This window comes from Macaca fascicularis, chromosome 2 (genome assembly GCF_037993035.2).
Source record: "Macaca fascicularis isolate 582-1 chromosome 2, T2T-MFA8v1.1".
NCBI classification, from domain to species: Eukaryota; Metazoa; Chordata; class Mammalia; order Primates; family Cercopithecidae; genus Macaca; species Macaca fascicularis.
The window spans coordinates 78,799,014-78,826,247 of record NC_088376.1 but is presented as its reverse complement, the minus strand read 5'-3'; the positions used below and the strand labels follow the sequence as shown (position 1 = coordinate 78,826,247).

The 27,234-nt window shown below is 39.1% G+C and overlaps 1 protein-coding gene across 1 annotated transcript in view; it reads left to right on the top strand.

The window, feature by feature from the left end:
• SERPINI2 (serpin family I member 2) overlaps positions 1–2,269 on the top strand; it is a 29,557-nt gene extending 27,288 nt beyond the window's left edge. The window contains exon 8 of the mRNA XM_065540142.2: positions 2,028–2,269. Coding sequence (XP_065396214.1) covers positions 2,028–2,104 — 77 coding nt within the window. The 3' untranslated portion in view covers positions 2,105–2,269. The remainder of the gene's footprint in view (positions 1–2,027) is intronic.
• Positions 2,270–27,234: the final 24,965 nt, after the last annotated feature.

The window sequence follows — 27,234 nt, the reverse complement described above, 5'->3', positions numbered from 1 at the left end:
AAAAATAGTCAATTATGATTTTGAAATTGACAGGACTCCAGATATAATGAAAGTTATTGCGTTTAGAACTCTTTTGGGTTATGTGTTGAGGGGAGAAGCAGATTGCAGAATATCCATTAAGAATTTTTTTTCTAGCCATTAGCTTGGTAATGCTGTTGTATTGTAATATTAGGAGGTAAAAGTTGCTTACATCTGATGAAGATGTTGTATAAATATGTTGATTAAATACGGGGATACCTATTTAGAAAGGAAGCATGAAGATAAAAAATAATAATCATTTTTGCTTCAGTCTGCCTCTAAATTCTTCACTATTATGTCAAGGGAGATTTTGTTAATCTGCCCAATTTATTAGTGAGTAGATTGATGATGGCATGAAGACTCAATTCAAAATGTGATTCTTCCTGAAGAAACAGATTGAAAAGGCTGGTACTAATGGCTTTTATGTAACATTCTACACTTCTAGGTATTTAAAATTTTAAGATATTATGTTCAATTATAAGTTAGTGTTTATAGAATTTACTTTAAAATGTTTCCAGGCAAACTATTCTAATGAACATTTTAATGCCATAGCATTATGGCATTAGTATTATGAAGATAAAAGAGTCACTGCTTATTCCTATTGTGACTAAATGAAATATCTATTCTGGGAAATGTATTTATGTATCTTTATCTATCTGAAATATTGGGGTATTTGTTTTCTTTTTCCCATAATTATTTTAATATTTTGAAACAAAACATTGTTGACTATAATTATTCATAATAAAAAGTAAAATCTGGGTTGGGCGCAGTGGCTCACGCCTGTAATCCCAGCACTTTGGGAGGCCGAGGAGGGCGGATCACGAGGTCAGGAGATCGAGACCATCCTGGCTAACATGGTGAAACCCTGTCTCTACTAAAAATACAACAAATTAGCCAGACGTAGTGGCGGGCGCCTGTAGTCCCAGCTACTTGGGAGGCTGAGGCAGGAGAATAGCGTGAACCCGGGAGGCGGAGCTTGCAGTGAGCCAAGATCGCGCCATTGCACTCCAGCCTGAGCGACAGAACGAGACTCCGTCTCAAAAGCAAAAACAACAACAACAACAACAAAAACAAAACAAACAAACAAAATATATAAAATCTTCTGGAGTTTATATCTATTTTCATGTTATTGGTTCTTCAAAGAGTGTGTCTTTGGACTGAATAGTAGAGTTAATAAAAAAGGGCCATCCTACTATTATTTTAAATACATTTAAATATCATTTTCATTAGCTTTAACATTATGCAAAATTGATCACTTTGGAAATTAACCTTTATTACATCTGAGTGTAAGGAACTTAAGGCAACATTTGACACTGATTGATTTAGGTCACTTCTCTTAACCCAGTTGAAAAGAACGGTGAGTAGATTTTGGTACATCATTCTTTCTGTTTTGTCCTTCAGTTCTTAGTTCCTTTTCACTTGCAAATACAGAATGGTTGAAAACAGGTATTTGCATTTATGCTGTATAGTATATCACTTTGGTGAGGATTTGAAAATACTAGAGATATAAAAATATTGTCTTTGGCGGTAAAGTAAGCTTTGATTCAGCGCTGAAAAAGGAGAACTGAGAAGTTGCACTTTTAACCCTGAAGCGTTACATTATATGCATAAAATGATGACTGTTAATGCCTTAAATTTAAAACTCTACCATGCTTATCACCATTTTATTATGCTATGTTCTCCAGACTGGGTCTCTATATTTAGAAGAACACCTCTCTGTCACTTTTTTTTTTTTTTTTACTTCCCTCTATGAAAAACAGGATTAATGCTTTTTCCATGACAAGCTGTAGTGGGTGTTAATTTACTTCATAAATTACCAGAAAATGATTAATAATGATATAATTATGAATTTGAGACAAAGGAGAAGGCTTTGCTATTGGACACCGCCTATTTATCTTACAGAGAAAAAAGACCAAATAATATGTTAAATATTAAGAAAAACTAATTATTGTCAGTTGTTTTCTCCAGAAATTCCTAAAATATGTTTGTTTGTTTGTTTGTTTCCCTAGAATCAATTTTGTTTATGGGAAGAGTGACAAATCCTGACACCCAAGAGATAAAAGGAAGAGATTTAGATTCACTGTGAATGAAAACACAGCCTCAGAATAAAAGATGATTTCTCGAAAATAGTTGATTGGCTAAATATCATCATCTTGACAATATTTGCTCTATATCTTATATCTTTTCTGTTTTAAACTGTGCCTGTGTTAATAGATATCTGTCTTGATGAATAAGTAAAGTTAGGTATGCATTTGTTTCTGTTCTTTTTGTATGTTTTAGAAAATCTATGTGCGTCTAAAGCCTTGAGCGTATATAAAATATTACCATTCACATGTTAGAATAATCCTGTCTATAATATCTTAAATATCAAATTCTTGTCTTATATATCAAATTTATTATATCCTAAAATACTGGACTATTAAACTCACACATAGCACCATTATCTAGCTATGGGGAGGTAAGGTCAAGAGACCGTGGCCATGGTACATGCCTCTCTGGGGTGTCGCTTAAGACACAGAGATCCAGTATTCCTTGCAGTAGAGGAGCTTTGGGCATTTCGCTAATCTTAACTTGTTGTTTGACATGTTACATTTAATAATTTTGAGACATACCAGTTTTTTTCCTACTGATTTATGGTTTTAAAATGTATACAATATAGAGATACTGAGCACTTTTGTAAAGCATTCCTCTTTTTATAGGTGAAAGTGGCAGCATAATTAGTGTGACTTAGGAAGCTGAACTTCCACAATTTTACAATACTGAGCCAAGGAAGTGTTAGAGTCAAGATTGTGCACTATAAAGATTAAATGCAGATCCCTTCCCTTGAATACTCTGAAACATCACATCTAAATATCAAAAGCTAAAACTACATTCCAATATTACTTCATGTAACATGTTTCATAGTTTTTCGATTTTCAAGCTAATGTTGTAAAATGCCTTTTGTTTGTTTGTCGTGGGAATTTTGGCAGAGAGCTTAATGATAATGGCTACACCTCACTGAGCCCTAATTGTGTGTTGGGCTCACTGAAGTAAGCACTTTTTACATTATGTTAAATGTACTAAAATTTTTATGAAACAGCATTACCTAAATTCCTGATAAAGAAACTGAGATTCAAAAATGTTATAAAATTAGTCAAAGACACATAACTGATAAATATGGTGGGTAGATTTGAACTCAGAACTACTCGAGCTAGAAGTCTATGACCTTAATTACTGAATTATATTCCCTTTGCAGGGAAGGAAAAAGTAATTTTCTCTCTACTTCTCATAGCTTTGAGCTAGTATCCATTGTAACAAAAGGCAGGATAGCCAGGTGTGGTGGTTCACATCTGTAATCTCAGCACTTTGAGAGCCTTAGGTGGGAGAATCACTTAAGGCCAGGAGTTCAAGACCAGCCTGGGCCGCATAGTGAGATCCTGTCCAAAAAAAAGTTAAAAATAATAGCCAGGTGTGGTGGCACATGCCTGTGGTCCCAGCTACTCAAGAGGATAAGGCAGAAAGATCACTTGAGTTCAGGAGGTTGAGGCTGCAGTGAACTATGATTATGCTACTGTACTGTAGCCTGGACAATAGAGTGAATCCTCATCTCATAAAACAAAAGATTCACAAGAGAAAAACAGACATTTGTTAACACATATACCACATGTACACATAGAAGACACCCAGGAAAAAAATGAGTAAATCTCAAAGAAGTGGCTTAGAACTCTGGCTTACATAGCATCTTTGACAAAGAATAATACATTGTTGAAGAAATGACAAAGGAAAAGGACCTTGGATTTTTAAGGGCAGTAAATTGTAGGAAGGCAAATATATGGTAGATAAAGGCTATTTTGTAAAATTTGTTGTGTAGATTCCTGTGGTGATATCTCCAGGATGATAAGCATCTTAAGTCATCTTCAGTGATCAAATTCTGTCCCACTTGGTAGAGAGAGGAGGAGGGATAACTTTGTGAATTTGTATCCTGTTTTTAGGCAAATTGTTTAGGCAAGGCAAATAACTTTTCCTGTATCTACTTCTTCTCAGTTGCCTTTAGCTCAAAATAATCCTTATGGAAAAGTGGCATCTTTTGTAGTGGCATATTCTGCTGTCCTTCATCTTCTACTTTAATTTTCAAAGTCTAGGTATCCATCTACAGAAAAACCGGCAGCAATACTCAAGACATTATGAAGCCAACTTTAGAATGAATTGTGATTGCTTAAAAATCATAACATAGTTGAAAGCAATGTTCATTACTTTCAATTTTAGCATACTTAAGATATAACACAGTAAATACTAATCTATATGTTAGTGACACACATTTGTGGTGTAAATTCCTCACAGCATATCTGTTTTAAAAATATGAGTCTTTGATTCAGGAAGGAGAGAATAACGAGTTAAGAGGATAGTAGTTTTATTCAGGTGTGGTCCACATTCCTGTTTCTCTTGGGTTGGCTGAATTCTTCTGATCTTCTTTCATGCATTAGATGTCATGCTCTCGGGATTCATTCATTCATTCTACAAATATTGAGCTTCCACTATGTTCCAGGTAGTTTTCTAAGCACAAAGGATATATTAGCGAGCAAATCTGACAAGGTCCTTGTCTTCATGGAGCTGACATTTTACTGGTAGCAGTAAACCAGTGAACAAATTCAAAAACAAGTTAATTTCAAATGGTAATAACTGATGACATTAATAAAACAGAATAAGAAACTAAGAGGAGTTCAATAATTGAGATAATGTAATAAGATCACTACCCAAGTTTCACTTTAAGTACATATTCTTACAATGTGTTCCTAATATATTTGTTTTCTTTAATAAGATTTGCTAAAAGTCTGCCTCGAGTTCCCTACTGAGGATCCTGAAAGCATTATACAGAAGTTGGGTAATTTTTTTTTCTGATTTCATGTTCTTCTTCCATTTGGCTTAAAAATGGGAGTGTATTCCATAAGCTCTTTATGGAAGAATGAGTAGCCTTCTGGTGTGGATTCAAGCTAAAAAACACCATTTTCTACCACGTTTTGGAAATACTGTTGCCAAACCACTTCCAAAATTAAAACATTTAATTTTTACCTTCAATTGAAAGTAACTCAGTAGTTATTGCAAGTTTGTATCATAAAGGTTACAAGCGCCTGGAATACATTTACAAAACATACATCTATTTATGAAGGAAAATAAGTATGAAATAATTTTCTTTGCTAAACTATATGAAAACTGTAGAATTCACAACAGTCCATAATCAATATGGGATAAAATTGCTGTCAAATTAATACCCCTTGTAAAAGTCCAGTACATCATATATAGGAAATATTTTTATTCCTCATGGAGGCAAAATAATTATTAAAATAGTAATGTTTCTTTCGGAAACTTTGGGTTTTATTGACTTCACACAGCTGTAATTCATGGCATATTCTAGAGGAGTGGTTACCAGACTGAACTTGGGTCTGCCTGCCTGGCACAGCAAGACCAAACAATGACATTGGGATTTGCAAGAAGAAAAAGTGGGGGCATTTATTTCAGGGCAACAAGCAAGGAGAATCAGGCAGCTCATGCTTAAGATCTGAACTTCCCAGTGGCTTAACTGTAAGAGTTTTTAAAGGCAGGGAGGCAGAGGTTACAGGCAAAGCTATAAATCAATACATGGAGGCTATAGGTTGGTTTGGCCTAAAAAGGTGGGACATCTCAAAGCAGGTGAGTGGGGAGGATGGCATGGCCCACAGATCACAGGTGGATTCAAATGTTTTCTGATCTGTGATTGGTTTGGCTTTGGGCCAGCAGAAAGGAGAGCTGAGCTCTGGCCTGTTAGTATAATTTCCCTCAGGGCCCTCAGGAAGAAATTAAGAACAAAGAATGACAGAGTTTAGTCCTCAGTTCCCCCCATCTGAGATCTATGTGCCAGCAGATGGCTTTTCCATGTGGTGAGGGGTCCAGGTTTCTGAAAAACAACTCAGGGACATATGTGAAGACTTTACCTTTACTTTCTATAGAGAAGCAAACACTGTGGCTCTAGCTTCCTTGGCTATTGTTTTCAGATATTACTGTATTCTTACTTATCAGGTTGCTCCTTTACTTCTCAGGGCTAGGTCGGTGACTGGAATTTCCCCAGAAAGAACTCAAAATTTTCCTTTATTTCCATGCTTTGTGGGTGGCAGGCCCGTAGGAGGGATCCCTGCTTCATCTCAGAATCTGCCACATCACGCAGTACAACTGAAAGGCCAAAGACCTGAGAAAAGGAACAATTTCTTTCTTTGGAGAGGCTTATAACATCTCCTGAATTGGGTAATGATGAGATGGAAACCTTCAAAGGTACAGAGAAAACTTTAGGCAGGTTTCATTAAAAGTCTGTGTCTTAGACCTCTGGAAATAAGATACTTCCTCACTGTGTAGCCTTATACCATTGAAGCATATTCTATGAAGGACTAACCCGCGAGCCATGGATTGGCCTGAGTCTGACTACATGCACTTGGTAGAAGTGTGGGCCTACTTAATTTGTTTGCTTGCAAGAGCATTTGATTTTGTGATTCCCTTCTCCCCTTATTTTCATAGTTCCTCATATGATAATCTCTAAATCTGAAGCCTAAAATTCTAAATGTCAATAATCTCTTTTCTTTCTCCTTTTGATTCCTCAACTGATCACTCTGATGATAAAAAAGGAATCAAAAGTTGAGATATTTTTCACTGTCCAACATTATAATTTTTGGCTCGTCACATCAATTCTCTGTAGCTTCAATGCCCTCACCTATAAAATGAAGGGTTGGTTGGACTAATCCTATTTCAAGTCTTTATTCCAAAGTTCTATCTTGGCAAACCTTGGGCTTCTCCTCAAAGACACATCTTTGAAATAATGTCTTTTGAGTTTTTATTGTCTATAAGCAGTTATTTTGCACAAAACAAAAGTACATTCCACATTTATTTCTCACAAGGATCTTGATCTTTTACATTCTTTATTAATAGTTGTCTCTTTATAGGTTTGAGATTTATTTTTTAAAAACAGCATATATATATTTTCACTCATGTCCACGTGAAGAGACCACCAAACAGGCGCTGTGTGAGCAATAAAGTTTTTTAATCACCTGGGTGCAGGCAGACTGAGTCTGAAAAGAGAGTCAGCAAAGGGGGATGGGTTGGGGCCATTTTGTAAGATTTGGGTAGGAGTGGAAAATTACAGTGAAAGAGGATTGTTCTCTGGCTGGCAGGGGTGGTGGGTCACAAGGTGCTCAATGGGAAGCTTTTGAGCCAGGATGAACCAGGAGAAGGAATTTCACAAGGTAATGTCATCAGGAAAGGCAGGGACCAGCCATTTTCACTTCTTTTGTGATTCTTCACTTGCTTTGGGCCATCTGGACATATATGTGCAGGTCACAGGGGATACGATGGCTTAGCTTGGGCTCAGAGGCCTAACATTCCTGCCTTCTTATATTAAGAAGAAAAATAACATAAAATGGTATTGAAGTATTGGGGCAGTGAAACACTTTTTTGGCAGAGGTGGCATGGAGAGATAATGGGTGATGTTTCTTAGGGCTGGTTCGAATGGGGTTAGGGGTGGCGTGGGAACCTAGAGTGGGACAGGTCAAGTTGAAGGAGGATTTTGTGGTAAGGGGTGACATTGTGGGGTTGTTAGAAGGAGAATTTGTCATATAAAATGACTGGTGATGAGCTGGATACAGTTTTGGATGAATTGAGAAACTAAATGGAAGATACAAGGTCCGAATAAAAGAAGGAGAAAAATAGGTATTAAAGGACTAAAAATTGGGAGGACCCAAGACATCCAATTAGAGAGTGCTCAAGGGGGTTCAGTGTAAATACCCGCTTGGTTGGCAAGGTTTTGGGCTCTATCCTCGAGTTTTTTTATGTTGTCATACACCAGACCAGATTGATTTAGGTAAAAACAACACTCTTCATTTAAAAATATACAGAGTCCTCCTTTTTCAGCAGTGCGTAAGTCAAGGCCTCAGCAGTTTTGGAGGACAACTGCAGCTGAAGAGTCAACTTGGGCCTGGAGGACTGATAAAGTTTGTGATATGTCTGTGGTGCTAGCAGAGAAGTCATTAGAGAGGCTACAGAAGGTCGTGACAAGTTGAAATGCCTGCTATTCCAGTATCGAGGGCAATAGCGGAGACAGAAAGTCCTAAACTGACAAGCAAGGGAATTAGTGGAATAACTCTTTTTTGTTGTTTGGTGTCATGAGGGGAACAGGGAGCTCCTGAGTCCCATTTTCAAACTGAATTTTGGGAGTAAGGAAAACTGGTATGCATTTGCTTGTCCAGTTAGCAGGTAGACACATGTAGGTAGAGGATCCACAGAGGAAGAAGAGACCTTGTGCGAGGCAAAACTGGAAATGCAAAGTAAAAAGATGAGAAAGAGTGCTGAAAGGGGTGTCTTGTACCCAGACTCCTAGGGATCCAGCTGGGGTGGCAGCCATCAGAGGTTGTAATGGGGACTGATGGGGTAAATGTGTAGAGGGAGAGGTTCGATTTTCATGGTGTATGAGTGTCTATGAGCAATCTTTCACTGTTATTTATGGGGCTGGATATAAGTAAACAAGAAGAGAGCCTGGGAGGAGAGTCTGCTGAGCAAGGGGAAAGTAAGCAAGGATGGAGTGAAAAAGTATCTTCCTTAGCAATAATTACTGCTAATGTTTTAAAGTTGTCAGTATTGATAGATGGCTTATCTGTATTACAGAGCTGGAAGGCTCCAATTGTTTCAGTGACGTGTGTTGTTGGGCTTTGGAGATGAAGAGTGAAGGAACATCGAGAAGGTGAAAGGTTACCCCGGGGAATTCCAGTGGGTCTTTGCCAAGAGATACATAAGGAGTGGCCACAGGAATAGTAGTTTGTGTTGTGAGGGATCCAAATATGGGGAGAGTAGAGTTGATATAAGGAGAAACATTTTTTAAAGAAGTGCAGAGAAGGGCGGCAGCTTGCTGATGTGAAATGTCTGGGGAGGTCTTGCTGGACCTGTCTAGAAAGTAAATGAGTTCCTCAGGAGGGTAAAGGTGAGGGCTGTTAAAGGAAGTTCAGAGGTATAGGGAGACAGGAGATATTGCCCAGTCTGTATGTAAGGCAGGGACAGCTGTGTAGGTGCTGGTAGAAAGGGAAATGCAAAGCCAGCAATTGTTTGCTCAGGAGGGATTAGAAAAAGCAAAGGAGAGAGTGAGTCAGGTTGATAGTGTGGTGGAGATAGCTGGGGAGAGGTAGAGGTTGGCATAAGAATGGGAATGAGAATAAGAGTGAGTATGAAAGTAAAGAATAGAACTTCATCAGGGTGAAAGTATTGGAGGGTGCCCTGCCAGCAAAGATCATCTATCCACTCTAAGAGGGAGTTAAGAGTGGCGGTTTGGGGATAGCACCAGAAGATATCAACTGTGATGGCTTGGAGAAACAGTGTAAACCGGCAGTGTAAACAAGAGTTGGGCATTTATGAGTAGTTGAGAAGGGTGAATAGGAGTATGACTAGACAGAAGATAGTAGGGATGACTAGTTTTGGGGGCTCAGTTCAAGTAGTGGGGGTGACTGCATAAAGTCCTGTTGCAAAAAGTAAGGTAAGGATGAACAGACCTAATAGAATGAAGGGATTTATTAGGCTCATAAGAGTGATTACTGTTCTTCAGAAATGTGAGTGAGTTTAAGGGAAGTAGGGGAAAGTGCTTGCGACTTCCAGGAGGAAGAGGAGAAATTAGGCTGGCTGTCAGATGGACATAGCTTTATTCTGGAACGGTGAACCCAGTGGGGAGGATCCTGCAGGCAGAAGGCAGTTGGGGTACTAAAGATGACTAAGTAGCATCTGATCCATTGAGGTTGTAGAGTTTGAGTGGTCAGATTCTTAATAAGAACTGATCATCTAGCTAGGATGTCTTCATATGGCTGAGAATCTGCAGTAGTCAAGAGAAGATTAGCAGCCTGGCGAATTTCCTGTCTAGCCTGCTGGAGGACTGGAAAATAGTTGCCTAGAGGGCTGGTGTCTCAGATGAGGTTGGGGCCGAGCAAGAAAGTGCATCCACATAAAAGTTCAAATGGACTGTACCCTGTAGCATCTCGAGTACAGGCTCTAATTCTAAGAAGGGCAAGAGGTAAAAGTCCTGTCCAGTCCTTTTTAATTTGGAGGCTGAGCTTGGTGAGGTGTGTCTTTAAAAGACCATTAGTCTGTTCTACCTTTCCTGAAGATTGAGGACAGTAGGGTATATGAAGTTTCCACTGAATACCAAGAGTCTGAGAAACTGCTTGGGTGATTTGACTAGTAAAGGCTGGTCCGTTATTGCACTGTATAGAGGTGGGAAGGCCAAACCAAGGAGTTATGTCTGACAGAATGGAAGAAATGACTGTGGTGAACTTCTCAGACCCTGTGGGAAAGGCCTCTACCCATCCAATGAAAGTGTCTACCCAGGCCAAGAGGTATTTTAGTTTCCTGACTCAGGGCATATGAGTAAAGTCAATTTGCCAGTCCTGGGCAGGGGTAAATCCCCAAGTTGATGTGTAGGGAAGGGAGGGGGCCTGAACAATCCCTGAGGGGCAGTAGAATAGCAGATGGAACACTGATAAGTGATTTCCTTAAGGATAGATTTCCACAATGGAAAGGAAATGAGAGGTTCTAAGAGATGGGCTAGTGGCTTATAACATACATGGAAGAGGTTATGAAATGACAACAGAATAGAATGAGTCTATGAGGCTAGAAGGAGATATTTTCCTTGATCCAAGAACCATTTGCCTTGTGTGGGAAGAGATTGATAGGTGGAAGTTTCAGTGGGGCAGTAGGTGGGAGTGACCAATGAGAAGGAGAAAAACTGGCCATGAAGGACAGAAGCTGGAACGCTAGCTGTCTCTTTAGCTACCTTATCAGCATAAGCATTGCCTAGAGCAATGGGATTTGATGGCCTTTTGATGGCCCTTGCAGTGAATGACTCCAGTTTCCTTTGGAGGTAAAGCGGCCTTGAGAAGAGTATTTGTTAAAGAGGCATTAATAATGGAGGACCCTTGTGTAGTAAGGAAACCTCTTTCTGCCCATATAACAGCACGGTGGTTCAGGATATGGAAGGTGTGTTTAGAGTCAGTATAAATATTGATGCATAGTTCCTTTGCAAGAGTGAGAGCCCAAGTTAAGGCAATGAGTTTGGCTTGCTGAGAAGTAGTGGAGGGAGGCAGAGCAATAGCCTCAGTGATAGATGTGGAAGATACTACGGTGTAGCCTGCCTTTGCTGGTGAGTGGCGATTAGGCCTGGTGGAGCTGCCATCAATACACCAAATGTGATCAGGGTGAAGAAGAGGAAAGAAGGAAATATGGAGAAATGGGGTGAATGTCAGGTGGATCAGAGAGATGCAGTCATGGGGGTCAGGTGTGGTATCCAGAATAATGTGGGAGTCCAGATTGAAGTCCGGGCCAGGAACAATGGTAATTGTGTGAGACCCAACAAAGAGTGAGTATAGCTGAAGGAGCCAGGGAGCAGAAAGTACTTGCATCAGGTGTGAGGAAGAAAATAGATTTTGGAAGTTATGAGAGCTGTAGAGAGTGAGTTGAGCATAGTTTGTGCTTTTGAGGGCCTCTAAAAGTTTTAGGGCGGCAGCAGTGGCTGCACGGAGACATGATGGCCAGCCTAAAACAGGAAGGTCAAGTTGTTTGGACAGAAAGGCTACAGGGCACGGTCCCAGTCCTTGTGTAAGAATTCTGACTGCACAGCCCTGCACTTCGGCTGTGTGTAATGAAAAGGTTTGGGATGAGTCAGGGAGAACGAGTGTGGAAGCAGTCTCTAAAGCTGTCTTCAAGGAATGGAAAGAGAAGTGGGGAAAAGATTTAGGATCTATGGGGTCAGCTAGGTTTCCTTTTGTGAGTTTATATAATGGTTTTGTTAGGATGACAAAACCAGGTATCCAAAGGCAAAAGTATCCAACCATGCCTAGGAAGGAAAGAAGTTGTTTTGTAGAAGGTGTTGGGGTTTGAGAGATCAGTCACACTCAATCGGCAGGGAGAGCATCTGTATTTTTATGAAGAATTATGCCAAGGTAGGTAACAGATGGAGAAGAAATTTGAGCTTTGGAGGGGGATAACTGATATCCTTTGAGGAATAAATATTGAAGGAGCAGGAGGGTGTCTCGTTGGGAAGATTCAAAAGAGGGGCTACAAAGTAGAAGGTCATCAATATTTGAATAAGATGAAAAGTGGAGGGGTGGAAAGAAAGTAAATCATGCGAAAGAGCTTGACTGAAGTAACAAAGGCTGTCCCTGAAGGCTTGCGGCAGCATAGCCCAGGTAAGCTGCTGGGACTGATGGGTGTCAGGGTCAGTCCAGGTAAAAGCAAAGAGAGGCTGGGATGAGGGGTGCAGGGGAATAGTGAAAAAAGCATCTTTAAGATCAAGAACAGAATAGTGAGTTGTGGAGGAAGGTATTGAGGACAAAAGAATGAACGGGTTGGGCACTACAGGGTGGATAGGCAAAACAATTTGGTTGATAAGGCACAGATCCTGAACTAACCTGTAAGACTTGTCCAGTTTTTGGACAGGTGAAATGCGGGAATTGTAAGGAGAGTTTATATAGGTTTTAGAAGCGCATGCTGTAGCAGGCGAGTGATACAGGCTTTAATCCTTCTAAAGTGTGCTGTGGGATGGGATATTGGCATTGAGTGGGATAAGGGTGATTAGGTTTTAATGGGATAGTAATGGGCACGTGATTGGTTGCCAGGGAGGGAGTACAGGTGTCCTATACTTGTGGGTTAAGGTGGGGGAATACGAGAGGAAGACGCAAAGGAGGCTTTGGATTGGGAAGAAGGGTGGCAATGAGACGTGGCTGTAGTCCAGGAATAGTCAGAGAAACAGATAATTTGGTTAAAAAGTCTCAGCCTAATAAGGGAACTGGGCAGGTTGGGATAACTAAAAAAGAGTGCGTAAAAGAATGTTGTCTAAGTTGGCACTAGAGTGTGAGAGTTTTAGGGAGTTTTGAAGCTTGGCCATCAATACCCACAACAGTTATGGGGGCAAGGGAAACAGGCCCTTGAAAAGAAGGTAATGTGGAGTGGGTAGCCCCCATATAGATTAAACAGGGGATGGACGTACCCTCCACTGTGAGAGTTACCCAAAGCTTGGTGTCCGTGATGGTCCAGGTGGCTTCTGAGGCAATCGGGCAGCGTCAGTCTTCAGCTGCTAAGCCGAGAAGATCTGGGAAGGAGTCAGTCAGAAAGCCTTAGATTAGAGCTTTAGGGGCTCTAGGAGTGGCTGCTGGGAGAGCTGGTCAGTCTGATTTCCAGTGGGTTCCTGCACAGATGAGACAATGGCTTGGGAGGAATCCTGGGCTGTGGGCATTCCTTGGCCCAGTGGCCAGTTTTCTGACACTTGAAGCAAGATCCTGATGGAGGAAGTCCTGTAGGAATGCTTGACTGCTGCAGCTTAGTTGTGTGTGACTTAGGCATTTTGAACTTCTTGTGTGCTGGAGGTGCAGCTGGGTTTTGTCCCCCAAGTAATTGTAAGTCAGCCTGGCAGCCTCCTCTCTATTATTGTACACCTTAAAGGCGTGGTTGATTAATTCCTGTTGTGGGATTTGAGGGCTGGATTCTAAGTTTTGAAACTTTTTTCCTAATGTCAGGAGCTGACTAGGTGATAAAATTCATGTTTAGAATGAGATGGCCTTCTGACCCTTCAGGGTCTAGGGCTGTAAAACGTGTCAGGGTTGTTGCCAAATGAGACATGAACTGGGCTGGGTTTTCATCTTTATCTTGGGTAGTTTCTTTAAGCTTGTCATAATAACAGTTTTGTAAGCTGCCTTTTTAAGCCCTTAAACTAGGCAGGAAATCATGTAATCTCACCTAGCTATACCTGGGGAATCTGCCTGATAGTTCCATGGGGGATCGTCTCGGGGAACTGCTCTAATGCCTTCCTGGAGGTCTGGCTCATGGAGCTGGTGGTTGTCAGCATGCGATTGGGCTAGAGAAAAAACTCTTTGTCGTTCATCTGGGGAGAGGGTAGAAGTTAGGATGACATTTAAGTCACTCCAGGTTAAATTGTAGGACAGAGTTAGATATTGGAATTCCCGTATATATTTAGTGGGGTCTAATGAGAAAGAACCTAATTGCTGACTGATCTGAGAGAGTTCTGATAGAGAAAAAGGCACAGGTACCCTGACTATGCCTTCAGTACTGGTGATCTCTCTAAGAGGAAATTGTTGGGCAGGTCGGGGAGAGCTAGTCACCGAACTAAACTGTAAGCCGGACCGGATGTGAGGAGGGGAGGTGAGAGAAGGATTATAGAGTGGAGGAGCGGAGACTGAGGAAGAATTGGGACTTGACTTGGCCTGGTGAGGAGCATCCTGGAGAGGAGGAGACAGGTCAGATGGGTATGTAGAAAAGGAAGATTGGAAAGACTCAGCAATGCTTGGGGTTGGGACTGAGGGGACAGGTGGGAGGGAAAGAAGGAGGATCTGGGAGGAATCGCATTGGGAACAGAGACTAGGGAGGGAATGAAGTGTGAAAAATGCCTGAAAGTAAGGCACCTCAGACCATTTGCCCATTTTTTGACAAAAATTACCTAGGTCTTGTAGGATGGAGAAATTGAAAGTGCCATTTTCTGGTCATTTAGAGACGTTGTCAAGTTTGTATTGGGGCCAAGCGGTGTTGCAGAAGAAAATAAGGCATTTAGGTTTTAGGTCAGGTGTGAGCTGAAGAGGTTTTAAGTGTTTGAGAACACAGGCTAAGGGAGAAGAGGGAGGAATAGAGGGTGGAATGTTGCCCATAGTGAAGGAGGCAAGCCCAGAGAAAAGAGAGAGTAGAGACACAGAGAGAAGGGGTGGGGGATGCTTGCCCCCCAAAAAAGTGAAGAGAAAAGAGAAGGTAGAGACATAGAGAGAAGGGGAGGGGGGTACTTGACCCCAGGAAAGTGGAGAAGGGGTGGTGAGTGCTTGTCCCCCCGAGGAAAGTGGAGAGAAAAGAGAGGGTAGAGACACAGAGAGAAGGGGCAGGGGGTGCTCATCCCCCAAAAAAGTGGTGCTTGCCACTAAAGGTGAAGGACCAAGGCAGGTGTCCCCACGGTGATCAGACACCTCTGAAACATGGGTGAATAATCAAGCAGGCGTCCCCACAGTGATTAAACACCAAGGGAAGACTGTCTTCCCAAGTCTGTGACTGGAGTTGGAGTTTTGGGTTCACGGATAAAACGTGTCTCCTCTGTCTCTAACACAAAACGAAAGGAACTGAAATTAAGAGAAGGGAGAGATTGAAAGATGGTGCCAAGATTGAAAGGAGAAAGAGGTTAAGGGATAGTGAGAGAGCTTGGAGAAGAGAGTAAAAAGAGGCCACTTACCCAATTTAAAATTGGTGAGATGTTCCTTGGGCTGGTTGGTCTGAGGACCCGAGGTCATAGGTGCATCTTTCTCATGGAGCAAAGAGCAAGAAGACAGGGGATTGATCTCCCAAGGGAGGTCCCCCGATCCGAGTCACGGCACCAAATTTCACTTGCATCCATGTAAAGAGACCAACAAACAGGCTTTGTGTGAGCAATAAACCTCTTTAATCACCTGGGTGCAGGCGGGCTGAGTCTGAAAAGAGAGTCAGCGAAGGGAGATAGGGGTGGGGCATTTTATAAGATTTGGGTGGGTAGTGGAAAATTACAGTCAAAGGGGGTTTTCTCTGGCTGGCAGGGGTGGGGGGTCACAAGGTGCTCAGTGGCGGAACTTTTGAGCCAGGTTGAGCCATGAGAAGGAATTTCACAAGGTAATGTCATCAGTTAAGGCAGGGACTGGACATTTTCACTTCTTTTGTGGTGAAATGTCATCAGTTAAGGCAGGAACTGGCCATTTCCACTTCTTTTGTGATTATTCACTTGCTTCAGGCCATCTGGACATATATGTGCAGGTCACAGGGGATACAATGGCTTAGCTTGGGCTCAGAGACCTTACATATATATGTGTGTGTGTGTGTGTGTGTATACATATGTATACATATACACACACACACATATATGTATACACAATTTTACTTTTGTGTCAGAGACCTATATCTAGTAAAACTTTTTGACTGCCATTTTGCAATATAGAGCTGGTGCTGGGCAGTGGTGGGCTCACCAGGAAATTCTATTCATCTATACTTGCCTTTACACAAGTGGAGCCTTATAATTGGTTCTCATCAATGGAATGTAGTAGAGATGAGTGTGTCACCTGTGAGCCCAAATGACTAAGAAACAATTGTGCCTTCCTAACTGTTCCATTCTCTGGTACCAGCTTGATGCTAGTGCTCAAGGTGACCCTGTAAGCCATATTTAGAAGATGACAGATCTTCTACTAGTTCTGTGTGTCACAAAGTCCCTCTGCAGCTTTGGCTAAAATAAATCAGTCACACCTGCATTGGACTTTAATCTGAGAACGTTATATTTTCATTGATATTTTGGGGGCTGTTTTGGTGACAGTAGTGGATGGTAATTTGGTATTTTAAATAGGGGCTTCTGTATCCAAATGCAAAATATGTGGCATAATTTGAAGTTGGACAGCCATGACAAGAACAAAAACAAAGAAATAGCAGGCTAGAAGGCAGGAAAGCTATTTAGTTGTGGAGATATTTGGTAAAATTTTTGCCTGTGATAATTTGGAAACACACCATGTGAATACTGACCCAGTATCCAGCCAGAGACTACATTTTCCATTTCCCTTGAACCTGGTGCACTGCTTGATCAGTTCTCACCAGTGAAGTATAAACAGAAATGATATTTGTTACTTCTGGTTGTAGTGGTTAGGAAGAGAAGTTGCCTATTTTTCTTTGTCTTTTGTCCATTCTGTTTGGGTGAGGGAAAAGGGACAAGATGGAGGAAGGTGAACAAGATGGAGCAGTCCCTGTTGTTTCCGGGTTCTTCATCACAGATTTTCCCACGCCCGGGAAAAGAACCAAATCAACTGAGCCTGCGAAGAATGACGTCAAGCCGGGGACACCGAAATTCAAGAAGCCACTCCTACACACATGCCCCAAACTCCTCCCCTTCCAGCTCCCAGGCATAAAAGTCTGCTGCCAGCAGGAGCCGGCGTGACTTCTTCCGCCCCCCACATTCCTGGACCGGAGAACGTCACCGGGGAGCCCCGGCGGGACTTCCCTGGCCCCCCACACCTGAGGACCAGAGAACCTCCCGAGAGTATATGCATATTTGCAAATAAAAGGCTGCCACTTTCTTCGCTAATTTTGGCCTTTATTGATATTTAGTCTTTGCGTCTATTAATAGTAGTAAAAGAGAAACAAAACACATTCCATTAGCTGAATTTCAGCATTAAGGGTGATGATGGAAGCCTTTTATGGAAGATGGCGGAGGCTGCACTAGCCATGGTCCCTGAATGATTATGTGGTTGACATCCATCCTATCCCCTGTGTCACTGCCATTGACCAAGGATTCCAGGAAGAAATACACCAGATAGTGCTAGGCTATAGGAACTAGATAGCTAGTACTCATATAAGTAATACAATTATATTCTTTATACATGTTTTAAATATGTTAGCATGTAGTGTATGTTATCTTAGTTCTGGACATGGTAAAACAAAGTTCTGGAATGCTTATTAAATTGGCCTAATTCTGTGAAAGAAGGTCAGGAGTGCTATTTCAGCATATTTGCCTATGAAAATCACTCAGATCCATAATAATAATGTATCTGCATCAAAAGAGAAGAAAGAACAGAACACAAAAAGCCCCACTAATGTGATGATTTGCTGGCTACACCCATACAGGTCTCTTGGTTGAAATTCTTTCCATAAGCAAAAAGCAACATTTACCTTCTCATTTCTCTCTCTCTCTCTCTCTCTCTCTCTCTCTGTGTTTGTGTGTGTGTGTGTGTGTGTGTGTGCGCGCGTGGTGGAAGTGAAGTGGCATCTTTTAAAAATATTTATCTTGAACAAATTTTTGACTAATATAAAAAATTTTGCAAGGAGTGAAGACATTGATTTGCCAATGATATTTAAAATCATGTGCTTAGTGCTCCACAGAAAATTACAGAATAAAAGCTGATCTGAGCAAGTTCTCAACTGGGATCTGTGGAGACCAAAACAGATTTTCTGTTAGATTGTATTCACATATTAGATTTGAATCATTTGATGTGTCATGGTTTGTATCACATTGTACATATTCTTATATCCATAAAAACATACAGAGCGAATTTTCTGCAATAAGCTTCCTTTTTAGTAATTAACAATAGCTAATATTTAGAGAGACTTACCATTTCTGAGTAATACATACAGTGTCTTACATAAACCTCACATCTCTGTCACCCTTTATAAAATGAGGCGATTGACTTTCCACAAGGATAAGGAACTTTGCTTCAGGACAAATGGTAGAATCAGTTGTTGAACTCTGGTTCTTTGTCTCAAGATCTCATCTCCAATCACTAAGCCAGTAGTTCTCACCCTTTGCTGTGTGTCAGAGTCACTCTGCGGGCTTGCAACATGGCAAAACCCTGTCTCTACTAAAAAATACAAAATTTAGCTGGGCGTGGTGGTGGGCACCTGTAATTCCAACTACTCGGGAGGCTGAGGCAGGGAGAATTGCTTGAACCTGGGAGGCGGAGGTTGCAGAGACTGGAGATGACACCACTGCACTCCAGCCTGGGCCACAGAGCAAGACTCCATCAAAACAAAAAAATCCCAAAACCTACAGATTGCTGTTCCCCAATCCCCACATTTCTCATTTGGCATGTCTGGGATGTGTCCTAAAAATCTGCATTTCTAAAAAGTTTCTAGGAGATGCTTGTGCTACTGGTTTGGGAACCACACTTTGGGAACAACTGAAGTGAGGTATACTGCTTCTCTTATCTGATTTTATATATATAGATAGATAGATATATGTGTATATATATGTGTGTATATATATATGTATGTGTATATGTATATATATTTGCTATACTCAAAATGATCTAATAATTAGTGATAGAAGAAAAGCCACCAGAGTACAAAATTTAATGAAAACAAATTTAATTAGAAAAGATCGCATTGAAAATCTGTATGAGGCCAGGCATGGTTGCTCACGCCTGTAATCCCAGCATTTTGGGAGGCCTAGGTGAGAGGATTGCTTGAGTCTGGGAGTTTGAAACGAGCCTGTGCAACATAGTGAGACCTCATCTCTACCAAAAACCCCCCAAAATTATCCAGTTGTGGTGTTTCACATGTATAGTTCCAGCTGTTTGGGAATCTGAGGTGAGAGGATTGCTTGATCCTGGTAAGTTGAGCCTGCAATGAGCCATGTTTGTACCACTGCACTCTAGTCAGAGCAGTAGAGTGACATCTTGTCTCAAAAAGAAATCCACATGAAAGAATATAAACAAATGATAAAGATGATGATTACTCATTGCATGAAGAATAAAAGCAAGAATCTTTAGCCAATATCCAAAGCCTTCTACAATTTTATCCCACATTTCTAGACCTCATCTTCACTCATCTGTGATTGGTATACAGCACACCCGCAATCTCCCACATTGGGTGACTGTGTAAGCTGCTTCCTCTGCCTTGGGATGCTTGTCTTTCCCGTTCTGCAAAATTTTTCTGAAAAAACTCTAATTTGGGTTCAAGACCTAATTTAAATATTTCCTTTCCAAATAAGCCATCCAAGGTGTTGTCAGCTTTACTTCTTCTAACACTTCTCTCTATTTCATAATAGTTACTTTTTGAGCTGCTCATATCACAATGAGACAAGAATGAATAATATCTTCTTTCTAACTGAATTATAATGAGATCTTATCATCTTTACATTTCCCATAAGATCTAGGACTCTGATGCATCCTGGAAACACTGTTCAGCTGTGGGTTACCAAATTGAAGTTGTCAAAAACAAAATCAGATCAAGTTAGGAGAAACTTAGTTTATTGTCAAACAGAAAGGATATATCGTGATCTGGGAGATTTCAAATGACTTGATAAGAGGCTTGCCTTACAGCAATTACAACACAGTTTTTATAGCATAAAGGAAAAACTATTTTTGACTGTTTTTTTGTGATAGACTGCCATACATTAACATTCTTTTTAAGGCAAACAGAGCGTTTAGTTTCACTGAATCATGCTGATAAGGATGCAAAGCTTATGTTTTGTGTTTATAACTTAAATTAGCATTTTGGGGAATCAGATTGACTTAAATTTTGGCTCCGTGGTTATAGGAAGTTGACCTTGGGGTATATCTAAACCGTGGCTTCCATTTTTATTTTTCTTTAACAAAGCAAATAAAGAAAATGTGGCACATATACACCATGGAATACTTTGCAGCCATAAAAAAATAATTGAGTTCATATCCTTTGCAGGGACATGGATGAAGCTGGAAACCACCATCCTCAGCAAACTAACATAGGAACAGAAAACCAAATGCCACACGTTCTCACTCATAAGTGAGAGCTGAAAAATGAGAACACATGGACACAGGGAGGGAAACATCACACACTAGGGCTTGTTGGGGTTGGGGAGCAAGGGGAGGGAGAGCATTAGAAAAAATACCTAATACATGTGGAGCTTAAAACCTAGATGATGGGTTGATAGTTGCAGCAAACCACCATGGCACATGTATACCTATGTAACCTGCATGTTCAGCACATGTATTCCAGAACTTAAAGTAAAATTTAAAAAAGTAAATAAAAAACTTTGTTTACTAATTCTGGTACATGTTTGCCTTATTAGTCTGTATAAGGGCCCAAAAGTTATAGAACATTGTATAAGTTAGGGTATCTTTCAACTGTAACAGTGACTCAAAAAAGCGACCCCCAAAATGACTTAAAAATGACAAAAGTTTACTTTGTCAAGTAAAGGAAGTCTCAGCACAGTGGTTTAGCAGTTATCAGAGACTCAATTCCCTTTGGTAACACTGTCCCTCTGGTGTTGCTTTTATGCTCATGATCTGAGGTGGTCTTTGGAGCACAAGTCATCAAATCAATATTCTAAGAAGTAAGATGGAAGCAGAAGAGAAAGGTTCATACCCTTCCTTTAGGAGATTTAAAAATATTCCATACAAAACCTGCCCTTACAACACATTGGCAGTTCCTAGTCACATCATTACTCCTAAATTTGGAGGGGTGTGGGGAAGGCTAGGCAATGTACAAAACTGAAAATAATCAGAGTTTAATTAACTTGAGAGAATGCAAGAATGGGGATTTGATAGGCAACATACCAAATAATCTCTGCTACAATATTCAAATCCATACTCTACCAAAATAAAGAAGACATTTTCTAACATTCTTTTCAAGATATAACCATAAAAATGATTTTTATATTTCAACCTTGGAGTATAATATGCCATGATATCATCAAAATTCTAGTCATGGTCTATTTCCGTGGTTTAAAGTTAACGTTCTACCTATTTGTCAGTATTTAGGAAATATTTAGAAAATCACAATTTAATGTATTCGAATTTTCTTCAACAAAATCATATTCTATCTTTAGCATAGCACAATTTATCAAGACTTTTTATTCTTGATCTCTCCTACTCTTTTTCTTACAGTTTAATTGTAATAATGGGAAAAGCATTATTTCTTAAAGAGTTTTACTACTTTAAGACAATGCTCTTCAAATTTGGTAAGTGTTATAAGGCTAGAAGGTACTTATTAAAATGCAGAATAAAGAGCCCAGAAATAAGACTAACATCTACAATCATCTGATTGACAAAGCTGTCAAAATGTAATACTGTCCTGGACACAGGAATGAGCAAAGATTTTGTGACAAAGACACCAAAAGCAATCACAACAAGAGCAAAACTTGATAAGTGTAATCTAACTAAACTTAAGAGCTTCTGCACAGCAAAGGAGCTATCAACAGAGTAAACAGACAACCTACAGAATGGGAGAAAATATTTGCAAACTATTCATCTGAGAAAGGTGTCATATCCAGCGTCTATAAAGAACTTAAACAAATTTACGAGGAAAAAAAAAACATTAAAAAGTGGGCAGAGGACATAAACAGATACTTCTCAAAAGAAGACATACGTATGGCCAGCAAGCAGATGAAAATAAGTTCAATATCACTGATCATTAGAAAAATGAAAATCAAAACCACAATGAGATACCATCTCACACCAGTCTGAATGGCTATTCTTAAAAAGTCAAAAAATAAGAGATGCTGGTGAGGTTGTGAAGAAAAGGGGACACTTCAGTTCAAACATTGTGGAAAGCAGTATGGCAATTCCTTAAAGAACTGAAAACAGAACTACCATTCAACCCATCAATCCCATTACTGGTTATATACTCAGAGGAATGTAAATCATTCTACCATCAAGACACATGCACATGCACATGTGTGATGTTTCCCTCCCTGTGTCCATGTGTTCTCATTTTTCAGCTCTCACTTATGAGTGAGAACGTGTGGTGTTTGGTTTTCTGTTCCTGTGTTAGTTTGCTGAGGATGATGGTTTCCAGCTTCATCCATGTCCCTGCAAAGGATATGAACTCAATTCTTTTTTATGGCTGCATAGTTCATTGCAGCAGTATTCACAATAGCAAAGACATGGAATCAACCTAAATGCCCAAAAATTACAGATTGTATAAAGAAAATGTGATACATATATACCACAGAACACTATGCAGCCATAAAAAAGAACGAGATCATGTCTTTTGTGGGAACATGGATGGAGCTGGAGGCTATTTTCCTTAGCAAACTAATGCAGGAACAGAAAACCAAATGCTGCATGTTCTCACTTATAAGTAGGAGCCAAATGATAAGAACTTGTGGACACAAAGAAGGAAATAACAGACACTGGTTCCCTTTTCTTCACAACCTTGCCAGCATCTCTGTTATTTTTTGACTTTTTAAAATAAGTCTACTTGAGGAGGGAGGGTGGGAGGATGGAGGAGGCAGAGGAACAGAAAAGATAACTGTTAGGCTCTGGGCTTACTACCTGAGTGGTGAAATAGTATGTACAACAAACCCCCTTGACATGTGTTTACCTATGTAACAAACCTTTACATGTACCCCTAAACCTAAAACAAAAGTTAAAAAAAGGCCCAGCCAGTCATAGTTTCCTAAACACAGAGATTGGTTCAGTGGAAATAATAATTCTAGGCAGGACCCAACAAATTCCTTCCTTTAGATTGCTATATGGATGTTGAACAAGAAATAACATCATTCTTCTGAGATTTCTAAATAGAAAGGATGTGAGGTTGAGATTCCCTAATGGCCATTTCTATCCACTAAAGGCACCTCTGTAAAACAGAGCCAAGTACAGCTATGAGATTGTTGGAGACAAAAATGTTGACTGTGTGGAGGACCCAGTATTTTTTTTTTTTTTAGTTAAGAGACAGTCATTTCTCTTTCTTTCTTTCTTTTTTTTTTTCATTACCTGAGACCAGAAGAATCCAGACCAGTACATAGCAAGAGCAAAGAACACCAGGTATAGCATATTGGTTAGATGCATGCCTGCCTGTGCAGACATTATTGTGTGGATTAATCAGCTATACCTCTTTATTTTTTCTGTGGTTACTCTACTTTACAACATTCATCTGTCACTTACCAATATTCTTTCTTGATGTATAAGGTAACAACTTAACCACGGTATACTTCCATTCACTCTCACCATTATTTGTGGATAGTGCTAATACGTTTTACTTCTACACATAATATGAATCCTATAATATATGGTTAAATGTTTGCCTTAAGCTGTCAATTAACTTTGTCAAAAATTAAAAAATAAGAAAATCTCTTATATTGACCCATGTATTTACCATTTCCAAGGCTCTTTTATTTATTTATTTAGATGTGTATTTACATTTTGGTATAACATTTCTTCCACCTAAACTTAAAAAAAATTTTCTTATAGTGAAGGTTTACTGATGACAGATTCAGCTTTTGTGTCTTAAAATATCTTTTCTTTTTTGCCTAAATTTTTGAAATTTTATTTTGCTGGATATAGAATTCTTGGTTGATAATTTAGCACTTTAAAGATATTGCTGCGCTGTGTTCTGCGTGGTGGTATTCTTTATTCCCCTTTAAGTAGTGTGTCTCAGTTTCTACCTGCTTTTTTCAATTTGATTACAATGTGCTGCAGTGTTATTTTCATTGTGTTTACTCTGCTTGGGGTTTGTTGTCTTTATTGGATTTATAAATAGTAAACAGTTAAAATAAAATTTGTGTAAATAGTTAAAATAAAATTTGGAGTATTGTGACCTTTATTTTTCCAAATATTTTTCTTCCCTCTCCATCCCTCTGGTCTTCAATTACTTGTATGATAAATTATATTGCGTTCCTCCACAGAACACTGTAGTTTGTTTGTGTTTTTCTCTGTGTATGAGTTAGTATAGTTTCTTCCATAGTGCCTTTAAGTTCATTTATCTTAACTTAGTAGGTTCTAATTTCTGTTTAGTTTCATCCAGTAAAATTTTCACTTTAGATATTGTATTTTTGAGTTCTAGAAGGTTTATTTTAAAAAATATATTTCCCTTTTCTTCAATTTTTATTAAGGTTATCCTTTAAATTTTTGAATGTATTTACAATATCTATTTTAAGCTCTTATCAGCTAAATTTACTATTAATGTCATTTTGAGGTTTGTCTTCCTATTTACTTATTTCTCTTTTATTTGTGGATCACATGTTTTACTTCTTCTTTTTTTTTTTTTTTTTTGAGACAGAGTCACCCTCTGTCGCCCAGGCTGGAGTGCAGTGGCCGGATCTCAGCTCACTGTAAGCTCCGCCTCCCGGGTTTTAGGCCATTCTCCTGCCTCAGCCTCCCGAGTAGCTGGGACTACAGGCGCCTGCCACCTCGCCCGGCTAGTTTTTTTTTGTATTTTTTAGTAGAGACGGAGCTTCACCGTGTTAGCCAGGATGGTCTGGATCTCCTGACCTCGTGATCCGCCCGTCTCGGCCTCCCAAAGTGCTGGGATTACAGGCTTGAGCCACCGCGCCCGGCCATGTTTTACTTCTTTGCATATGTAGGAATTTTGTCTGGATACTGGACATTATTACTATTATTATTATGTTGTGATTCTGAATTTTATTGATTGCCTTTAAAGAAAGTTGAGCTTTATTTTAGTAGCTAGTGAAATTACTTTCAGATCAACTTGATCTTTTCAAGGCCAAAGATTAAAAATTCACCTATGTACAAAAAAATGATAACATGAAAGGAAAGGTTATGATTTATATGTAAAAGGGTAAAGTCTTGAGAGAACTTCTGGGAACTACTGATCGATTTCTTTTCCCACTGATTATTAAAGTCAAAATAAATAGCCCCTTAGTTTTACATACTCATTTTTTTTTTTTCATTATGTCTTCACATTAGCGTCATTCCTTGGCAGAAAACAGCAAAAATCTAGACCCCAACCAGGAAAAAGTAGCTACATATTCTCTCCCAGCACCCTGTGCGATTCAGGCAAACTCTTTCTTGAGTTGCTTTTCCTACCTTTAACATTACCTTGGAAGTTTGTGAATGACCATAATGGAGAAAAGAACAAGGAGATAACTTTAAATATCATGGGAAATACTGAATTTGACATGGAGCTACTAATCTAAGAACAGATAGGACATGATTAAATGAGTGCTACTCTGGTGCATTTTCAAGAGATTATAAAAAGAAATTTTTACTTGATCAAACCATCTAGAGATTATTGAAGAAAGATAATTTGTATGTTGGAGTATTTGAGCTATCTCAAATATACCAAATTATGGCATACCTTCTTTTTCTTTTATAGATATGTAGAATTCTGTAATTTGATTTTGACTAGATTTTATTAGACCAGTAAGTTAAGATAAAAAATATTAAAACTGAAAAATGCTAGAATAGTCCAATTGTATATGTGGGCATTCAAAGGAAAATGTAATGTTAGTAATATAAGGCATTTAAGTAAAGTCAGTTACTAATTTATTAAGTATGTCTACACTATAAGTAGATGTATAATGATATATAATATGATGAAAAATTAAACCAGTCTACTGCATGGTTCATAGATACATTCAGATTCAATTTAAATTTCACCACAGTGTTTTACACACTAGCAATCTTAAAATAGGACTGTGATTTCCTCTTCAAAATTTTTTTTGGCACAGGATGCCAAAAATATCTAAATTTGGTCAATTCAGTTAAATGTCACAACAAAAAATATTTTCTTTTGGTAAAAATATTATTTACTTTTCAATTGTTAGGTTAAAGTTGTGATTGTATAATGTACAGCACTTGTTGAAGTATAGCTCGAGGATTTCTAGGGGGTGCCTGAGACTCTCTGAGGTCAAACTATTTACATAATATTATTCAAAGTTTTTTTTTTTTTTGCCTATTTCACCTTCAGTCTTTTATGAGTGCACAGTGCAGTTTCCATGGGCTACAAGATGTGTAAAATTGCAACAGACTGAATGCAGAGACAGACAGGACTCCATAGCTATTTTCTATTACACATGACATTAAAGAGATATGAAAAATATGAAGAAATGCTACTCTTTGTGATTTTTATTTGAAGAACACAGTTTAAAAATATATTACTTATGTTAACATACATTGAATTTATTACTGTTATTTTGAAATGGATTAATATAAATATTAATTGCTCAGTTTTATTATCTAATATGAGAAATATTTAACTCATTGGCATGCCCAGTAATTTTTAAGTGTGGAAAGGTATCCTGATACCAAAAAGTTGGTGAAACCCTGATTTTATATATATGTCTGCCACATTGACATTAAATAGTTAAACATTAAAAGAATAATCTTAATGAGTAACGGGGGGGGGGGAGTGGAAGCATACTTCTGCAAAACTGAGAGTGTATGACACTGAAACAGACACATCACAGAAGATATCTGTGCAATGTGAATAACTATATCAGACATTACAGCATCAAAACCTTTTTTCTCCCTCACACCAGAAAAGAAGACAGAATAACTATAAAATTCTTTGTGTGACTACAGACAGATGGGTGAAAGCAGAATATAGCCATAGGAAGGTCCACAGAGAATCAATGCACATTTGAAAACAAAATTTTTTTAGGGAACATAAAATCATAGAAATTGTTTTTAGAGAACATAAATTAAGAGAAGAGCAAGACATACTTCATTTTCTCAGTGTTTACAAAAATCTTTACAGAGTAAATAAGAAGTTCAAGTAATGTTTAGTGAAGGCTTTTTGGTTACAGAATCTCACTCACACCTAAACAAGAAAGAAAAATTTATTTGAGGATACAGGGGTGTTTGATTACCAAGGGAGAAAGTATAACCAAGCTTCAGGAGGGATCAGAACCTGGAGGTGACCAACATCAAGTCCTCAGGAGGTTATTAAGTTATTGTCCTTCTTTTTGGAAAACCACATTTTAAAAAACATCTTAGCTTCTCTCTGGGATCCTGATAAATTCATTTGCTTCTG